Consider the following 19,484-nt stretch of genomic DNA (forward strand, 5'->3'; position numbering starts at 1 on the left):
ATCTCCTCCTTTCAACACTTTTAACAAAAATATCAAAAAATGTTTCCTTCATGAACAGATCCCCCCAGGTTTTCATCACCAAAGTGTTTTCTCCTCTGCTTAAGGCTGCCTCTTTTCCATCTTTATTTAATCTGAATAGGGTGCTTTTGGGACAGCACTGACTGTGGGCAGAGGCTGACCACCTTTCCTGCCCACATCTCCTCTTTCTGGCCACAGTAAAGGGAAAAGCCCAGGTCTAATGCTTCCACCTTTATGTTATTTATTTTTTTCTCCCAGTTAATAAGATTGCCAGAAATGCACTGTAGCAAGGGTCAGTAATAATTCTTTGGATATTTACTGTTCCTCAGTTCAGACAGAAACCATGTTTCCTGCTTCCAAGCCACATCAAATTACAAATCAAGTAGCCCTTGACTGTTGCAAGAAGCAGCAGCCAAGCTTCTACAGAGTGATCACAACAGGACACAGGACCATCACCCTTGAGCATGAAGCAGGGCCAGGGCCCAGCTATCACCTGCTGGGGCAGAAGTTGTAAGAAGAATATTCTGAGTAGCTGAGGCACCACAAACTGGGCACACCAACATGGCTGGCTGGTGGTGCTGGGGGAAAGGAGGATGTGGTACAAGGAGGACAAGTACAGAGAGTGAGATACACGGCCTGCCCGGTTCTCCCCTCCTTGGCAAAGGCACAAGAACTTGTTCTTCTGAAATATTTTTAAGAGCTGTGGGGCTAAAAGCAGAGGGAGACCAACCCCACAGTGCCATTGTTTTATGAGGGTGCTCTAGAAAAGCCATTGTCCCAAACCAGCACTGATGAGACCGCAGGAGGCCACACAGAGCAGTACTCAAAAAACTAAAGCAGCATCTTTATTTTATACATAACATTCAGTATAAAAAGTTTATTACATAAGAGCTGTTCTGTTTACAATATATTATATTGCTTCAAGCTGATGCAGAAACTTCGTACTTTATAGCTCTACTTTGTTTACAATATATTATGTTGGTTAAATGTCACCACTGCAGTTTCTTTTTAATACACAAAAAAGTAAAAAAAAATATTCAATTGAGTTATTCAGTTTTTAAATTAGGCAACTTATTTATTTATGTATTTGTTTTTCTTAGGGAAAAGTCTAAATACACAATTAGTAAAAATTTGCAAAATGCGCCTTTCTTTTGTCTTAGGCAAATTGCATCTGTAGTCATGGAAATAATTCAGGGTTAGCATCTAAAGGGTTTTCTGCTTGAATATTGTTACTTAATTTTTGGATAATATTTGCAGCTATATAACCAAAAAAACGAAGTTTAGATGTAACTGAAGTGTAGTACAAAACACCATCCAAAGCACTGAGAGAAGCCTATATAATCATGCTACAGAAGTATTTATAAAACTTAAAAGGAATAGTAAGTGTCAGTTCAGTGGTTTATAATGAAGCTAATAAAATTCCAGCTGGTAATCTTAACTGTAATGAACAACATTTTAACATTCAATCCATGAGAGGTTAATGAAGGCTGTGAACTTTGTGTAACATGAACCATTTCAGATGTTGGAGTTCACCAGATATAATTGGATTCGGGTGGAACACGCTTCTCTTCAGCCCTTTTTGGCAAAGGCGTGTGCTGCCTGTTCTTGCTGCCTGCTGGCCTCAGGGTGCTCAGACCGCTGGCTCCATACCCTGGAAAATTATCCAGTTCAAGAAAAAAGAATCCACAGATGTGGGCTCACGATCCACAGCTAATATTTCAAGTGGAAACTGTCTTACCCATTTGAACAAAGGATTTTGCTTAGCCTTACAAAAGTGCTCATGCTTCTGTCATCCCTCAGGATGAACAAAGCCCTGCCAGACAGAAAGATGCTTGGCCTGGCCAGGGACCTCAGCACTGCCAGGCTGTGGCTTAGCCTGGGGTTCACATCTGTAACCCCCACACCAGGTGGGTTTCAGTCATTATGATCTGCCAGCTCTAGAATGGGATATAAGTGATCCCCTGGGGAGAATCTGCACCAGCTACCTGAGCTGGGCTTTGGTTTATGGCTGAATGCAAAGAAAAAGAACACCACTGACCATAAACACCTGGGGTGGGGGGGAAGCCATCTGAAACAGGCTTACTAGAGCTGCTTTGTTGTGGAAAATGAAACTGAACAATAAAAATGGAATCCAAAGTATTATGTTGTAATTCTTTATAGGTTCATTTACTCATCTCATTACTTAAAGCTCATGGAAATGACTTTGAAAAACTGATTCCTCTGTTTAATTTTTTAACCACTTTTTAAAAGAGTATAGCTTTACTAAAGAGCCATTCATTTGATGGAATATGAAACAAGTTTCTCAAGCTAACTATAAATCTCCTTTCAAGACCCAGAGATGTTTGGTTTCAGCTGAAAAGAGGGAACTGCAGTGCATGTACATTAATGGACACTTAAAATGGGGGTGGATTTTGCCTAAATGTCCACTTCACAGTTTCTTTGCTGAATAAAAAGAGAGTTTTGCAGTATTAAACACAGCAGGACTGTACCCAAACTCCAAGTAATGAAGGATGCAAAACCTTGGAGTTTACAATAATGTGAGACTATTGACTTCTTATCACAAGGCAGGTATGATCTTTGGTTTTGTTGTACGGGTAATTACTTCTTTAGTGATTGTCACCTAAAATATGTATTTGTTTTCACTTGCATCTGCTCTTTACAAGGAGAGTATGACAGGAAGAAAAAGTTCATACCAAACTTATGAACTGTATCCTTGTATAGTTCATTTCCTTATATTTTTTAACCATAATTTATGTGAATGGTATTTCTCCTTCAGAGAGCAGCATGAATACTTAAACACAAATCCACTAGGTAACAACAGAAAATCAGACTCCCAATTTTCACAGCAAACTTAATTTTCACAGCAAAATCCATCTTAGTTGGATAATACCTCATTTTTAATGAAAATACTATATTTTTTCTATTACATTTTGATGTGACAAAAATAATATGCATCAACAGGTTTTAATGAAACTGAACATAATAAAATCTTACATTGCAGTTGATGCTGCAATGTAAGATTCACATTCCTTATGGCTGATTGGTTTTGTAGCTGCAAAATTTTAAACTTTTTTATTATTGATACATAAAACACAACATGTGAATTGGTAGCCAACAGTGATATACATTAGTATCTTTTGGGAGTATATAAAGATCACATATTGAAGATCTACTGTTACAGTATTGTTGCACATGAAATATAAAATTAAATCTGAGGTTCTTACTGGATATATCCAATTGTATTTCAAATAATTATATAGTACCATTTTAAGCCCAGTGAAATGATCAGTTGCTACAATAGGTGGTTAAAAGGACCAAAAAGCACAACAGGAATTCATTTGAAGAACTTTAACTTTGCTTTGGGGCAATGTATTTTTCATGCTGTGGAACATGGGTGGGAAGAGAAGAAAAATGGGAAGTTGCTAAGAACAGATCTTGCATAATTCTTCAAATTTCCCCAAAATTTTTAAAGGACATTATATTTTTCTAATTTTCAATCAGTTTTAAAACCTGTCAGAGTTTCACTTTTAAAAATACCTACCTAGCATTTCAAAGCTAGCTGGTATTACTGAGGAGTATTGAAAGAATTTGATCCCTTCCATGCTATGGCTGGAAGACATACAAGGTCCTCCTCTGATTGATACCAGATTCTGGAATTTTTAATACAAAAATGGTCTTGATAAAACACTTTCAAATTATTATTTGAATTTTTTTTAAAGTAGGTAAAATTATGGAGTATTGAAAACCTTTGTTTTATTGCTTGGATTAAAGATTGAAGAAAAAGGAGTATGGTACCACTAATGATGCTGGAAAGGCTCTTGAGGCAGTCATTTCTGCACAGCACTGGGTGTGTAACACCTCAGGGTTTGTTTCTCACTTACTTTTATTGCAGTGTCTCCCATGCCAGCCTTCTTTGCACTGGCATTTGTTGGGCTCCACACAGGTGCCATACAGACCACAGCTGGGTTCACAGACAGCTGTGAAAAATAAATACATACACCTGGTTTCTTGACATTTCATCCAGAGACAGTCACACATTTGGTCTCCCTGCTGTTTCACATGATGGGCTGGTCCTGGCCCAGGCTGTGGCTCTCAAAGTAAATTTGTGCCTTTGCACAGAGTGCAGTCAGAGCCCTGAAACAGTCCACACCCATCTCTTTACCTGCAAGGTCTGGCTCAGCCCCTGGCCAGAGAGTCAGGTTTTACAGCAGAGCTGAGCATTCACCAGAACCAGCGTGAGAAGTAGAGCAGTCCCCAGCATCTCACTCACTAAATGTTCTTATTGTATTTTAGCATGGGAAAGTATTGACATTTTATTAAGCATTTCTCTATTACTAAACTGCTATTTGCTGAGCTGACACACTGTTGTTTTATAGAAACTCAAGGGTACAAAAGAGATTGTGAGGACACTTCTGTAAAAAAATGTTTCTGGTTTCTTAATTTCCTTAAGTCTGGTGTATGATGTACATCTAGAAAGTAAAATAACTTGAATTATTTTGACAACAGACTATTAGTACTGATGTTATGTAAAAAAGATACTGCACAGTGAGCTCGATGTTCCCACAAGGACTGATGGATGGTACTTTTGGCTTTGGTACTTACGCTTTGAACACAGGTCTCCCTGGTAGCCTTTGGAGCACTTGCATTTATTCTTACCAGTACATTTGCCTCCATTTCGACAGGGTTGATGGCATTTACCTAGAAATTGAAAACATAGAAACAATGGTCTTAGTCCCCTGTGCCTACTGGAGACAAGTGTCTGATAAGTTTGCCTTGTACCTGAAAAACTCATCAGATGTTAGAGTGTAACTGTGGATCTATCAGGAAAGACTCTGCTGCAAGTCTGTGCTTCTAGTTTATAAGCTTTCTTCTCCTTTGAAAATATGACAAGAATCTGGCATGGCCAAAGGCTGTGTGACCTTGCAGCTTTTGCCCAGGTTTATGTCACTCTGCCCCTGCAGAATCCTCCACATGACTGGTCAGTACTGACTTCTGCTCTCCTCACCCTTTACAGGGGACACAGCAGTGTCCAGACTATGCAGTTCCAAAGAGTGGGATTCAAACCTGAGGGTCCCCAAGAGAAAAAAATCTGGTGACATCTGAGAGCAGTAAGACGCTCTGGAAATGATAGGTATGGCTGCTACTTGCAGACAGTAAATAGATACCCATCGGCTTGTAGCACAGGCTAGGAGCACCATGGTGCTGTGGATGGTGTAATGAGGGATGTTCCACATGGCAGCTCAGAAACTAAGGGCACATTAAAAATACATGCCCTTCTTTCCTGCTTGAAAAGAATAGAGCAACTTTAAAGAACAGAGCAACTTTGCTAACAGTAATCGAAACTGGCAGACATTTTTCCAGGCTCTTGGTCTGGAAATTACTTTCCTTCACAAAGAGATTTTGCCAAAGGCATAGGCTGGGTCAGGTGTCGTAGGAAGTCTTGTTTGGCCCTCATCACCTGGGACTGAGGAGGCCCCCACTGGTGGAGAACCACACTCAATTTCTTTCTTTCATGCTGGGCATGGTGCACCAGGGACCTTCCCCAAACTTAACATCCAATGTCCCATTATCAGACTGCCTATATCTGGTCAGAATTTGTCTGCATTTCTGAACTAATTAAATCTTCACTCATCTCTGGGAAGGGAGGCACAGCGCCCATGAAGTCAGTCACTCCCAGGCTGAGGGAGGCTCACAATCACTTCCTGGGCACTCTTGAGCCACCAGGAACTTCACCTTCACTTTCCTGCCACCTTGGTGCCCATATGTACCAGTGCAGCTTTTCTCATTGTTGTCCAAAAAAACATTTTTTATCTTTTCTAATGCCACTAGATTTCATAGATTCTCCAGAAAAGAGAAAACAAAGGCATCCTTCCTAGATTTAACATTAATATTTACCTGAATATATAGCAAACAAAAACTGGAACCTGGGGCAGCAAACTGTTTCCCTTTCCCTTTCCCTTTCCCTTTCCCTTTCCCTTTCCCTTTCCCTTTCCCTTTCCCTTTCCCATTTTATATATTTTTTTTAAAGAAAGGCATTAACTGAGACCTACACATCATAATTTAAGCATCAACACTGGCTTACTGTGCTGAAAACCTCATTTCATGATCACAGACTGCCCTCTTGGGAGCTCAACATCAGAGGCAGTGCCTGCTTAGCCCTCAGCCCCTGCAGACCCTTGTGATACATGTGTGTTGTCAACATAAAGGAAACACTTATTTCTATTCTATAATTATTTTAATAATCCTGAAAGAAGTTCATAAGCAGCTGATGGGACAAACAGTGCTGAGGAGAGTTTCTGTAAAAGCACAATTCCTCTGCAGGAGCCTCTGGGGAAGGGAAACTTCAGGCATTCTAATTTGCAAACATTTGCATCCCAAGTAATTAACAACTGGAAAGAGCAATGCTAAAGAAATCAGTGAATTTTCCTACTTCTTTAAGTAAATATGGAAGATATGGGTCAAGAGATGTGACACCAACTTCCACCATGTATCAACAGGCAAGCATTTGGCTCAGCACAGCTCAATTAACTTTGGACTAAGATATTGTCACAGTATGAAGGAAAGAGTAATAACTCTATTGACTAAGAAAGGTGACAAGTAGGGGAGGAATCCAAAGCAAAATAGAACTCTGGATTCAAAGTGAAACACTAATTAGAGACAATGCATACTGATAACCAGAAAAAAAAATTGGAAGCCTGTGAATGCTTGTTAGTCTTGTAGACTGGGTTCAATACACTTCCCAGGAGTGTAGTAGATAGGGACAGGCGAGCGGAAGATCTCGGGATGTGATGGAAAGGAAGACCCCCTTCCCCCTCTTCTCCTGCAGCACGTTATCCATTACCCCAAAGAATGTAACCACACCTAATCCAGTAGTTTTCCACTCCTGACTAACCCTAGAGACCCTACCAAACCCCCCTGACGTAGCAAAGTCCCCCAAGACTATTTAAACCCATGAGATAAGACAATAAAGGCTTTCGACCATCCACCACACTGGTGTCAGCATGTGTCGTTAGCCCGAGTAGCCCGGGCGAAACCGGGCTGCCGTGCTGTTCCTTGAAACCAGGTCACCGTTGCCTCCCCTGAAGGCAACACAGGAGTCTTACAGAGGGATTCAATTATTACACAAGCACTGAAAACCTATACTAAATAAGCCCCAACAACAACAAAAACCTTGCAATTTTCAGAAGATGGCTTTCTGTCTGTTGAAAGTTTCCCCCCCATAATTATTTTAAGAATCCCATGATTGAATGTAGCTGGCCCTGGATCTTAGAAAATGGACTGAGCTGTGTTTCTGCTCTGGTGTTTCTAAGCCTTGTCTAGATTTCTTGCAATCTTCCACTGCTGTGCTGGTGCAGTGCCCAGAGGTGATGACAGCTGTCAATCACAGTTTAACAGTTGCAGCCCTGGCTTTACAAGAGCCAGAGTAAGTGCATAGCTTTCCTTGCCCTCATTGACATTCTCCTAGTTTAGGTCATAACATACCATGATCTGAATTTGCTTTCTTTTTCTTTTGTACAGAAACTAGTTTACTGCCTGTGTTTTAATTAATTTAGTTTGAGTTTCACAGGTAAACCTTTCCAGGAAGCCAAAACAGTTGCACTTATTCCAAGCAGCAGTAGACAAATGTGAGCTCCAGCTCCTCAGACAGATCAAGTAAATGGACTGCCCTTAATTATACAGGCTGCAATAACAGTTCTAAGAATTCTCCTGAAAAAAACACCACCAGACATAAAATACATGCTTCTCTCTTTGAATCAAGCTTTAATCTTCATCTGAAAAATGTCAATAATGTTGACCTTTTAGGGACTGAAGAAAGAAATGGGGTTCTGCCAAATAGTCAAATTTAAACTTGATGTAAGCAAAAGTAAATCCAGTGAAAACCTGTACTGTTGTTCTCATGGCATATGATCTGAATTTATACCAATGGGCAATCATTATTAACTTAAAAACAATAAAGCTTTGTTGGTCCTTTTTCCTTGAATCTTTAATGCTGTAAAAAAGAGTTGCAAAATGTTTTGTAATGCATAGAGACATGTAGAAACATTTACACACACCTATTGTTAATCTACACATAAAGACTGAGCAAAACATCGGTCTTACTGTATCTGTGTACTTTCTTTGCACAGTAATTCACTTGTTGTTGTGTATTGGCTGATAGCAAGTTAAGAGTTTATTTCCATTGTTTCCAAAATTATACAAATTTCCTAATTGCGAGGAGAACTCGTTTCTACTGATGTATATTAAAAAATCAGCATTTACACATCCTAGGCCAAATACTGCTCTCCATGCTTCTGGGAAGGTGCTGGGGAATATTTACAGCAGGGAAAGCTTTACTGCACCATGTCCTGTTAAAAGTTCTAAGTCCAGAAAGAATGTCTGGTTGTACATCCTCAAGTTACCTTGTGAATGTAACTTTACATGTTACATGAAAGCTCTCAGCTCTTACAGCTCAGTCCTCCTTTTGCCCCAAACATTTTAATTCCCAAATTACAGTAGCCCTTTCAGAGGTGACAGCTCAAACGTAATCTGCTGTGCCCAAGTGTGATTTGCCATAATGTTTGAAAACAGATGCACCCCACAAGCTTGGCATGGCAGCATATCTGTCTGCCACAGGGCACTGCTTGAGTACTTATGCCTTCATGTGTTACCATGCCTGGTTACGAGTGAACACAGAGCAGGGCAGGGGGTCAGATGGTCCAGGAACGAATCAAACTTCTGAGTAGGAAACTTGTTTGGAGGCATGTGGCATCTGACTCCGAGGGTCCCAAACTGCTGTGTGAGACCTTTGCTCTGAGCCCAGCAGAGGCAGGTCAAATGTTGCCATTCTGGCATTGATACTAGAAGAAGATGCTACTCACTAATTTCACATTGGTCTCCTTCATAGCCTGAAGGACAAATGCATTTTCCCAGATAGAAACACGTCCCTCCATTGAAACAGGTTGTTGTACAGTTTGCTGAAACAAATAAAAGGAAGTCATTAATATGAACTGGGACTAACTTGGACTTAATGTTCTCTGCTGTACATCATAAATAAACATTGAGTAGGCTGTAAAAGGAGGATTAACCTCTTTTCATCTAGTTTACAAAGCAAGACTGAAATGCAGCTATTCCTACATAATGCTTTACACGGGCACACACACAAGGCAATACAGAATGAGACAAGTGAACAATACAGCAGTGAGCTCTCTGAGGATAGACTGTGCTACATCTTTCTCAACCCCCACACATAAAGCTCATTGAAGGATTAAGACACTATTGTTATTGAAACTGCCAGTGTCTGATAAAAGGAGCGCAGCCTAGGACTGGAAGCTACTTCTACAAGAGGATACTTCACTGCAGTTCTTAAGCGATACTTTGACTAAAAAGAAATCTCTGTGAGTTTTTCTGTATGGTGCAATTGATGCAAATGCTCTGACTTTCAGCTGCCAAATAACTTACATTGTGTTAGATGTGACTTTTCACCAAACAGCTAGGATTCACATTAATCCTTCAAGACATTGAGAGCATTTAATTAAAGCACACATTTGAAGCATTTTCTAAATGTGGTGAAAATCTGTTCAAAGACGTGAGGGCATGGACACAAACAAAAGTCTGTGCAAAGAAATAGGAAGGCTCCCACTCTTTTGCTGAAAAGTCCTCTAGGACTTTTTGCATCCAATCTTTACTTCATATAGACCTGCAATGACAAATGGAGCATGGCATTTTGCCATGAGCAGGTCAGTTACATTTCTGCAGGAAATTACTTGCTTTTTTCTACATGGTAGTTTAGACTCTTCCCAATTACTGTTCTGAACAACTGATTGTTGTTTTTTAGCCTTCATGAGTCCCAATTCAGCAACAAAAAATGAATAGCTTGCATATTTTTTCATGTGTCCAGATGCAGCACATTAATGCACTAAATAATTAGTAAAATTAATTTGACTACAGGAAACTAGAGCTCAAATAGAGATTTTTTTTTGTAATCCTTTCTTCTCACCCCAGGAGTAGAAGTGATTTTTGTGGTAAGATCCACAGTTTTCAGTGGATCAACTGAAGTGATTATCCAAACTACTCTTCACAGAGCTGGGATGTATGGATACCTGCAAATTTCTATATTCTTCCAGCAGCTTCTGGGCTGTGCTATAGCATCTATTTTAAAAACCACAATATTTTTAAAACTTATTTACTTATGGCTTGCCTGACTTTCCAAAATGCACTCGTAGAGGGAAGCTGCCTAGAGGGATGTTGTGTGTGCAGAGCCCGGGGCTTTGGCTGGCATTTACCTTTGTCGCAGTTGATGCCGTAGAACCCCGGGGGGCAGATGCAGAGGCCGGGTGTGATGCAGAGCCCACCATTCATGCAGCGAGGAACACACAGTGCTGAGGATTGGGAAGAGCAGAAAAAGCATTGCTGGTGGCAATGTCCAAATGTCAGCACTTTCCTGGTATTTAAATACACGGCACATTGGCTCTTTAAGCTACTTTTCCTTCTGCTTATTGTTCTAAGTCACCTTTGCAAAGTGCCTCTGGTAGGGGGTTAAATCTATTATATCTTTGGTTTGTATCTGGAAACGTCTGTATAGTGCTACTAAAAACTGTAGGCTAATTCAAGTTCAAATCTGATTCGATATGTAAACAGAAATTGTCTCTTCTATAGTTTAATACCAGACAGAGGAGAGCAAAGTACCCACATACACCACCTACATATATTTAAAATCCCCCCTGAAAAGTCCTCTCTACAACTGTATTCTGGTTCCTCAACTGTGCAGGCAGGACAATCTCAGAGGGGTCAGTAACTCAGTGGGGTTCCCAGGCAGGCTTTACAATGAACCTTCCCTACTCCTGCATACCTGAGCATAAATAAGCATGGCTACCTAATTTTGACTAGGAAAGCCTGCTGCACAGCCAAACTGTCCTCCATGCTCCCAGTAAATCTTCTCTGGAGCCCCTGTGCTTTTCCAAGACCTATCTGCCTTCTGGCCATCACAAAAAGGCTCTTCAGGGAGGCATGTCAGGGGGCAATGCTTCACTTTGTGGTTGCCCACAATTGATACATGCAGTGAGGTTGGGTCCATGCTGGTGAGTTAAACAGCACCCAGGCATGGGGCCTAATGGCCTTGTGAAATCATCTTGTGAAATTGTTAGTGGCTTGGCTTTGTCCTGGCTGACCAGCAAATCCTCCTGGCCATGGCCGTGGGATGAGTAGTGACCACAGGCTCCTCCCAGGAGTGAGTTTGTACTGGGTTTGTTGGAAGGTAAGAGTTTATTAAATATATGAATGTAAGCTGTGCCAGACACTCTCCAGGCCAGAGAACAATCCTTAATCCTTTGTATTTAATATTTTTGATGTATCCAGAGTATCTGGGAGTGAATGACTGTATTGGAGTAGGATGCCCATGGGAATGGGCATCTTCAGTCACCCTGGAGAAGCACTGCCACTGGGAAAAGGAAGGGAGGGATAGGAAGATCTGGTTTCCTTGCCAAGTCAGAACAATTTCCTGGTTCTTCACTCCTGGAAATTTTGGTTTGGGCTATTATCCACTCATGGAAGAGAAAGAGAATCTTCCCTTCATCTTCCCATTTTTGTTTTTAGCTTACAAATCTTATCTTCTAAATAAACAAATGCAGAGCAACAAAAGCACTGTGCTTTGTTTCACAGCTAGTCCTCATTAGCAGAAGAATTTTATTTAATCTTCTTGCCAGATGGATTCCCTGTTATTAGGGATCACTTAACTATTGCATCAGTTTTTGTTAAAAGCAGTTTGTGAAAGAGAAAATATGTTTCATGTAAGAAATTTGTATTTCCACTAGACCATGGATGACAATAACAATTCTCTTACATTATGAAGTCAAAATATATGAAATCTTCAGAACAGGCCATTCTTAATTTTTGGAAAGCCTACAGTGCAGGAGATACAGTTTTTTTGAGATTGTGGTAAAGAAAACAGTTGAGATTCTTTATTAAATTACCTTTCTCACAGTGTGGCCCGTAGAATCCATCAGGACATTCACAGACATGTCTTTCATTGCAAACCCCTCCATTTCTGCATCCTCCTGGACATTCCGCTTCATAAAATATAACAACAATCTTAATTAAAATGTTATATACTTCAGCTGCCAGCCAGATCTCAACAGGATTAATATATTTCTTTGACACAAGAGATAAAATATTTTCTGGCAGACAAACACTGAAGAAATAGAAATTCAGCTAAGATGTCTTCAAGATAAATTAGTTTCTCTTTTAGTAGTCTACAAATAGATGTTCCATCACATGTTCACATGGGTGATGCACTTGTTGGTGGACTCTGCATTTTCATTTCTCTACTGTTCTATAAGTGCATGAGCAATGTGGATGCTCTGCTCATCCAGTACTTTATTTTCTGTGTGGAAATGAGCAGGCAGCTTAGTGCAGAACTTGCATGGCTGGTTAGACCTACTCTTAGTGTGCAAGACCAGTTTCGATTTCTGCAGACTGAAGTAGACGTCACTGCAACTTGCATTACATTAATTACCACATCTGTTACTACTGAGGTGACAATGATGAAATCTGTGTTCACATGAAAGAGTGAGCATCAAGGCTAAATGGAAGAAGGCCAGAAAGGAAGATGAAAGCCCTCCTGCACAACAGTTCTGCATCATCATCAACTCTCATTCATATCTCAATTATTGATCAAATATGTAAAAGCATTTGGCAACACTGGCAGGATTATACAAGGATGAGAGACATTTCTGAGTGGCACCACCATCCTCAAATCACCAGAGTCCATCAAACAAGAAGGCAAACTAAATCAAGCCATATGGAACACCATCAAAAAGGGCTGCTGGGTAGAAAAACAGTTACTCAAAAATGCCTTCCCAGATCCCTCACAAAGAATAAGGGAGGCAGGAGAGACTGCCTATTCCCATTAGAAAAACTTAACATCAGTTGGGATCAATGGTAGGAGCAAACTCCTCATCTTGATGCTCTGTTGTGTTACATTCCAAGTGAGAATGTTCAAAACCTTTGAAGTAAAATGATATGCCTTAAAAGTAAGGCTGTCTGCAGCTGTAGTAATTGAAGTAAAGGATTTTTTGTTTCTAACACTGTATTCTAGGACTTTTTCTAGAAATGCTTCTGTCTTGGTACTTAATTTCAGAGCTGCTGTTCATTACCAAAAAAATTGCAAGCTTAAATGCATACCATTTCAAGCAGAAAAGTAGGAAAACATTATTTTTTATTTGTGACCACCTTCTAGCCACAACAAATTCTCTCTTATCCACAAAATTACTCCCTTGCTCCCCTCATTTCCTCTGCTGGAGCCTTTCTGTATGGCCAAGAATAACTGGAATCAATGAGTAGGGCCCTGACAGGAGCTCTTCACCATATATGATATCTTTCAGAGGAAGGTTAACTCACACCTACCTAATACCAACCGCTAAAGACATTCTTATCCTTCTCAGTATCCTAAAACACTGCTGTTTACCCATTACTAGACACAGGGCAGGAATGGGAATTATTCCAGTATGGGCTGGAAGAAATGATGTGAGAAATCTCCTCCTCTGCATGTCTCTTAAGTTTGGGAAATCTTTCTTGTGTCTTTCAGCTGGCTCCATGAACAAAGAACTGGGACAATAATCAACCCCAGGTTTCTTGAAAGGTCATATGATGCAATACTGCTAAATTGTTAGATATTACAACTCATATAAAAATGCTAACAACAAATAATAACACAGAAATGATAACTTGGATGATTGCTACTACTAAACTCAGTTTGGAGCCCTTCCTCTTTAAACCACTACTTTCCAAAATACAGACCTGTAACTCTACTCTCCCTATTAGAATACTCCAATGCTATTTCCAAAGTTTATTGAGTTCAGTATCTTTGAGCTGAACTGAAAATAAAAAGATAGGAAAATTTTATGATGTATTTACACTGGACACACAACTTCATACATGAGATCTGACTCATTTTGTGTACCTTAAGCCTCAATTTTTCTTCCTGATTCTCTGCCCACTTCTTCTCCCCCTCCTTCACTTTCCCTGGGCTAATTGGCAGCAGCAAGGCTTCAAAGGGGACAAGCAGCTTTGCTATTTGGGCATAGTGAGGTTTCAAAGAATAAACAGCTCTTGCTCCCACTGCTCACTCTTTGAAGCCACAGTACAGCCAATTATCTCAGAGAAAATAGTGCAGATAAGAAAATGTGGGACTGTGAATGAAGATTTAATAGGGAAAGAAAAATTCTTGTTCTTTGTACATCAGCCCTCTCATGAGTTAATTTGACACAATTGCACATGATACGGTATAATTATCTTATCTTAGACACTGATTTTTCAATTTCCATAGCCTCAGCTTAAAGTTATAATTATAGTTGTTTGTGGTATATCAAATTAATTCAGAAAGTCTGATTACATAGTGCTTATGGTTCATAGATCAGTTGATTGAACAAGTGCTCTCCTTTCCAAGCAAACACTGCAAAAACTTCATGGCTTTTCTTCTACCAGTGTGTCCTCTGTGTGCTTACTGCTTGATAAGTGGAAGTACTGAACACCAACTTCCACCATTTTACCTGTATCAAAAGCCAAGAGGTTACACCCAAGCTACAAAGAAGGTAAAACCAAGTTTCGCAGAAATTTTCTGATTTAAGATGCTTGAATTCAGTTTGGATGTGCAAGTTTGAGATTTAGGGACCTAACAACAACAAACTGGAACCAAGGCACTGACAGCATTAATTGATACCAGTGTCCCCAGTATAATTCCCAGAAGGTCAGTTCCCTTGATGATGTGTCATTTCTGGAAACTTTAACCTCAGCCTGCTTTCACAGAACTAGCTCTCCTCCAAGCACCTCAAATTGTTTGCTAACAGGGGCTTTTCATATGATACATCTCTATCAATGTCCTCAATTAACATTCTACTGATGTTAACGTGATGAGCAGTGAAGAAGAGGAGGGAGAAATGCCTCCGACCCAGTCTGCTAAGAGAGTTCTGTAAGAAAAGGCTCAGTAAACATGTAGTAAATGATCAGCAAAGGCACACAGAGCCACAAAGCCTGGAATTCACCATAATTGCTACACATTGTGTGACTGCTTTATTTCCATCCTCTCTGGCTCTTATTCTAAATGAAACAGAAGACAGTTAGGTGACCTGGTCTAACAGCATTCCAGCATGTTTTCTTCAGTGTTACCTTGCTGACAAGTTTTAAAGAAGATGGCGTTCTGAGGGGTCTGGAGAATAATATTGCCTTCTGAATTCATTATGATCACATTCACTTCAAATGCAGCAACCCCATCTTGTTTTCCAAGGCAAGGAAATCCAACCTGAACAACTAAAAGGATAATAATACCAATAACACTTATATTTACATGGACATATACACATACATATAAAAGCATACATTGCAATAATAAAAAAAATATTATAGTTGTATTTAAGCTTTGGAGGAATGCCATTGATGAAATAATGTAACACAGATCCTTTTATTCAGAGGTGGCCCTAGGGTTAGAACTAAAGCAGGACACAAGAAGAGCTTGCGTTCATTTACTGAAATACCCCCAAAAGTCTATAGCACAGACAGTGATCTTAACACAACCATACTTTTCCTGCAGATGGGGAAATTACTCGTGTGGAGGTATCTAAGGATATATCAAAACAAGCTGGAAGTCTACTCCTAATTTTCTAAGTTGAATTTCTCACTTCTATGCTAAATGTTCTATAACCTCTGTAAAAACATATATTTTGGGGAAAAAAAAACTACTTTAGGTAAGTTTTTCTAATTTGGATATTGCAATTATCACCTAAGTAAGATACTGATCTAACCAAAGCTTACTCCATAAAGTACTGACAAAATGGTACACTTGATAAGTGTGATCATGGGTGAAGTTTTTTTTAAAAATACATAGACACCTCACTCTGACAGAACTAGTTAAGTGTAGTGACATTTGGACATTGCCTTCCCAGGAAAAATATTCAAACACTTTTGAAATACAAAGAGTTTAAGCAACTAATTAAGGCCAGCAAATCTGGAGTATTTTAATGATGAAGTAAGTCCAATACCTCAGGACTATGGAATTCTCTGTTGTGATTGTCACAAGTGATCTCAAATAATCTTCAGATGAAATGATTTTTCTCTTTTCTTCAAAATTGGCTCTTCTTAGCTGCTTAATAAGTCAAATCCAACTAATTGGATCTGTTTATTCCTTTCTTCTGAAGCTGGTCTGAGATTTCCAAATAAAATACAGAGCTAAAAGCCCTACATTTGGGTTGTTTTAGATTGTTTGTTATAAAAATTTTGCAAGCCATAATTTGGCCATTTTTGTTATTTGGTGCCTTTTGTTATTTGGTAATTATTTATTACTAAAACACATTCTGCCTCTGGGAAGTCCTACAAACTGAAAGGTCCCTTGCAGTTCTCATTCTAAAGCAATTACATAGTCGAAGGGCTTTTGCATCAACCTTTGCAAAGATCAAAACTATGTAGCCAGGTGGCAAGAAGGAAACTACTACAGTTGATAATTTTAAAACATATTTTAAATGCTGTGAACATCTTAAACAGTAGTAACACTCTTATAGCATAAGTGCAGGAGATCAGTGTTTGGATTAGGATGTGTTTTAGTTGAACAAATTGCAATGGAGAGGAAGATGTGGCAGACTGTTAATGACAGCACTATAGCTTTATCTAGGTAGCATTGAATTGGTAGCAACCCCTGAGCTCCCCTGAGATCTGACTGTCGTTTAAATGCTTAGGGAAAAACTCAGCAATATATCCCTAGAGTCCAAGGCCACAGATAATAAACCTTTTATTCCAGCACTGACCATTCTGGAATTTTTGGACTTACCATGTGTCTGAACAGCTAGGAACACAGATATGCAGTAAAAGACCCTCCTGTGAGCAAAAACCACCTGGATCTTGGCTGAACTATGTGGTGGTTCAGAGTTGAAATAAAGCCCCAAAGCCCTTCCTGAATCTTTTCATTTTTATGCCTGTTTGAATAATGCTAAGTACCCACCAACAGCACAACAGTCAAACCAAAGAGAGAAGTCCCTTGCATCAAAAAACATGGCCATGAGCTCCTGTGGCCCATCACAGTGCTGAGCAGGGCTGCAGGAGGGCAAACCTCAGCTCTCCACTAGTCCCTGCTTCACCAGTTCTGTCTACATTTGTCCGTCACTGGCTAAAAACAAGGAGAGGGAATCACGGACATGGACTTCTTTGTGTTAACCATCCTCCCACCACCAGGCCATAAAACAGCCTCTCCTGCACATATACATTTCTGTATCCTCTGGAGCACTTGTATCTAGGGCTGCAGAGCATATGGCTCTAACAGGAACAAGGAAAGTTTAACAAATTTGAAAAGTAACCTAAGGAAACCTAGTGACCGAAACCTAATTTAATTTTAGGTAGTAATTAGAATGCTCTCCTAGGATGCAGAGGATGCAGATTTAATACCTTTTGTCTGGGAGGTCATGCCTTTTCCCTCTGCTTAGGAAACTGAGGTTCTCTAAATTGTCTTCAGTAGAAGCAGGCTGAGAGTAACTCCTGTACGTCTGCAAGCCTTACCCACTAAGCAGATATGCCAAAGCCAGCAACAAAACCCATCTTTAGTCTCTGGTGGGACTGCTAAAGGGACGTCTCTGAATGACCAATCTCAATAGAAGCAGTCATGAAAGGTCTGGAGAGGAGCGGGAGCCCATACACAGTCCTGCAGTCCACTGCCACGCTCTACCAGCACAGCAGACAGAGAAGAGATGGTGTTGCACTCAGAGAAGACACTGATTTCTGCTGCTGAGCTGGGAAAGATTTTCAGCATCTTTGGATGCTCAGCACCTATATTTTAATGTCTCAACACTGGCAGTGGGCAGGGAGAGAAGGTCTACTGAGCCTGGCTGGTGGATTGTGGGGACTGCATGAAATGCATGAAGAAGTGCTGTGCCATCAGCCTGGTCACACCATCTGCATCATCTCTGCACTGCCTGGGTCAGACAGGGACAGGAGGGGCCAACTCAGGTCACTTAAGGGGCCATCTCTTTCTCAGTCACAGACCACTACATTGCTCCTGGACACAGACATTTAGCTGTGTTTACCTCTCTGAGTGTGATGTTCAAGATGTTGATCACTGCCACAAAAATGACTCACTTTGTTTTGAACTTGTTAACCTCAGATTGAATCACTGGATCTTCATAGGCTTTTCCCTGCAGTCAGAAATAAGCAGCCAGCTACTTCTCATAATGCAGATATCAACACTCCTCCCAAATATCTTCTTTTGCACAAGCTGAGCAGTCTTAGCTCTTTAAGTTCCCACTGAAAAGCATCTTCACCCTTCTTGACATCTTACTGTGCTTAGGTGTAACAATATCCATGTTGTGAGCTACCAATTCTGGGACTTGGGAATGGGTTTTCAAATAAGTCTAAGGAACCTAGGTGATTTAAATCTCACTTAAATCCAAGGAGAATATGGTACCACATCTCAGGATATACTGAATTAGAGAAAGCTAAGAGAAGGACAAGGCTGCATTCAAAGAGAAGCAATTGAGTAGGTTGTGACTCTTCAAAGTCTGGTAAAGAGAAAAAAAATCAGGGGATACATAATAGATGTGTACAAAATCATGTATAGGATGATCAGTATAGATTGGCTACTGTCTCTATCAGTGCAAGGACCAGTGCCCATCAGATGAAGCTGTTGCAGCCAGACTTGAAATTACAGGAGGGGGATCTTCATGCAATGAACTCCTTGCCAAGGTGATTGGAGATAACTGAATATGACACGGACTCAAGGACAGCCTGGAGAAGTACTAGAAAGAGAGATCTATAACTCATGTGAGCTTACAAAGTAGACAAATCACTTAAGACACAGGAAATCCAGCTGAAGGTAGTAAAAGCTGAGAGGGTAAATGGAAGTATCACATGTGCTTTTCCTCCTTTTGCTCTTCCACAGGTCTTCTTATGGCCACCATTGGCCATAAGGCAAATATGGACTAGAGAGGCCCTACTGCATTAAAGCTGTTTATATGCCTTATATGGAGACAGATATCCTCAAAGAAGTTTCAAGAATCCACTGATTTTTATAAAACCATTGGTTCAATTACCTCTGAATAACTTATCTGTTAATCCTCATTCTTGTTTCCCACACTCATGTCGTCTTTCCCCTTTTATTTCTCCTTAACTGTCTGTAAGGGCAATTAATTTTCTTTGGGCAAGAACACTTTTTCAAAAAAACCCATAAATGTTGATTTGTTACTAAATACAAGCTTGTGGTTGAATTTCTTCTGACATCTGTATGTATAGAAAAAATTCTTTGGTAATGCAGTAGATCCAGGCAAACTAGACTAGATTTGTCAACTCTGTTTTGCCAAGATTTAAATTATAACAATAATTACAAAGTAGCAAACAATCACTACCTTGATAACATGTATTTACTTAGGATTACTTAGTTAATTTTGGCCAGCTAACAGGGAGTGTAGAAACCCCACCATAATAGTAGTGTCTCACCATTAGCAGTATACATGCTTCAA

General features: G+C 40.0%; 1 protein-coding gene across 1 annotated transcript in view; it reads right to left on the bottom strand.

The window, feature by feature from the left end:
• Positions 1–838: 838 nt before the first annotated feature.
• The window catches only part of WIF1 (Wnt inhibitory factor 1), a 37,568-nt gene continuing 18,922 nt past the window's right edge, over positions 839–19,484 (bottom strand). Inside the window, exons 4-10 of the mRNA XM_021547379.2 lie at positions 15,160–15,300; positions 11,967–12,062; positions 10,281–10,376; positions 8,877–8,972; positions 4,621–4,716; positions 3,900–3,995; positions 839–1,669 (exon numbers count right to left, since the gene is read on the bottom strand). Coding sequence (XP_021403054.2) covers positions 1,548–1,669; positions 3,900–3,995; positions 4,621–4,716; positions 8,877–8,972; positions 10,281–10,376; positions 11,967–12,062; positions 15,160–15,300 — 743 coding nt within the window. The 3' untranslated portion in view covers positions 839–1,547. The remainder of the gene's footprint in view (positions 1,670–3,899; positions 3,996–4,620; positions 4,717–8,876; positions 8,973–10,280; positions 10,377–11,966; positions 12,063–15,159; positions 15,301–19,484) is intronic.

This window comes from Lonchura striata, chromosome 5 (genome assembly GCF_046129695.1).
Source record: "Lonchura striata isolate bLonStr1 chromosome 5, bLonStr1.mat, whole genome shotgun sequence".
NCBI lineage: Eukaryota > Metazoa > Chordata > Aves > Passeriformes > Estrildidae > Lonchura > Lonchura striata.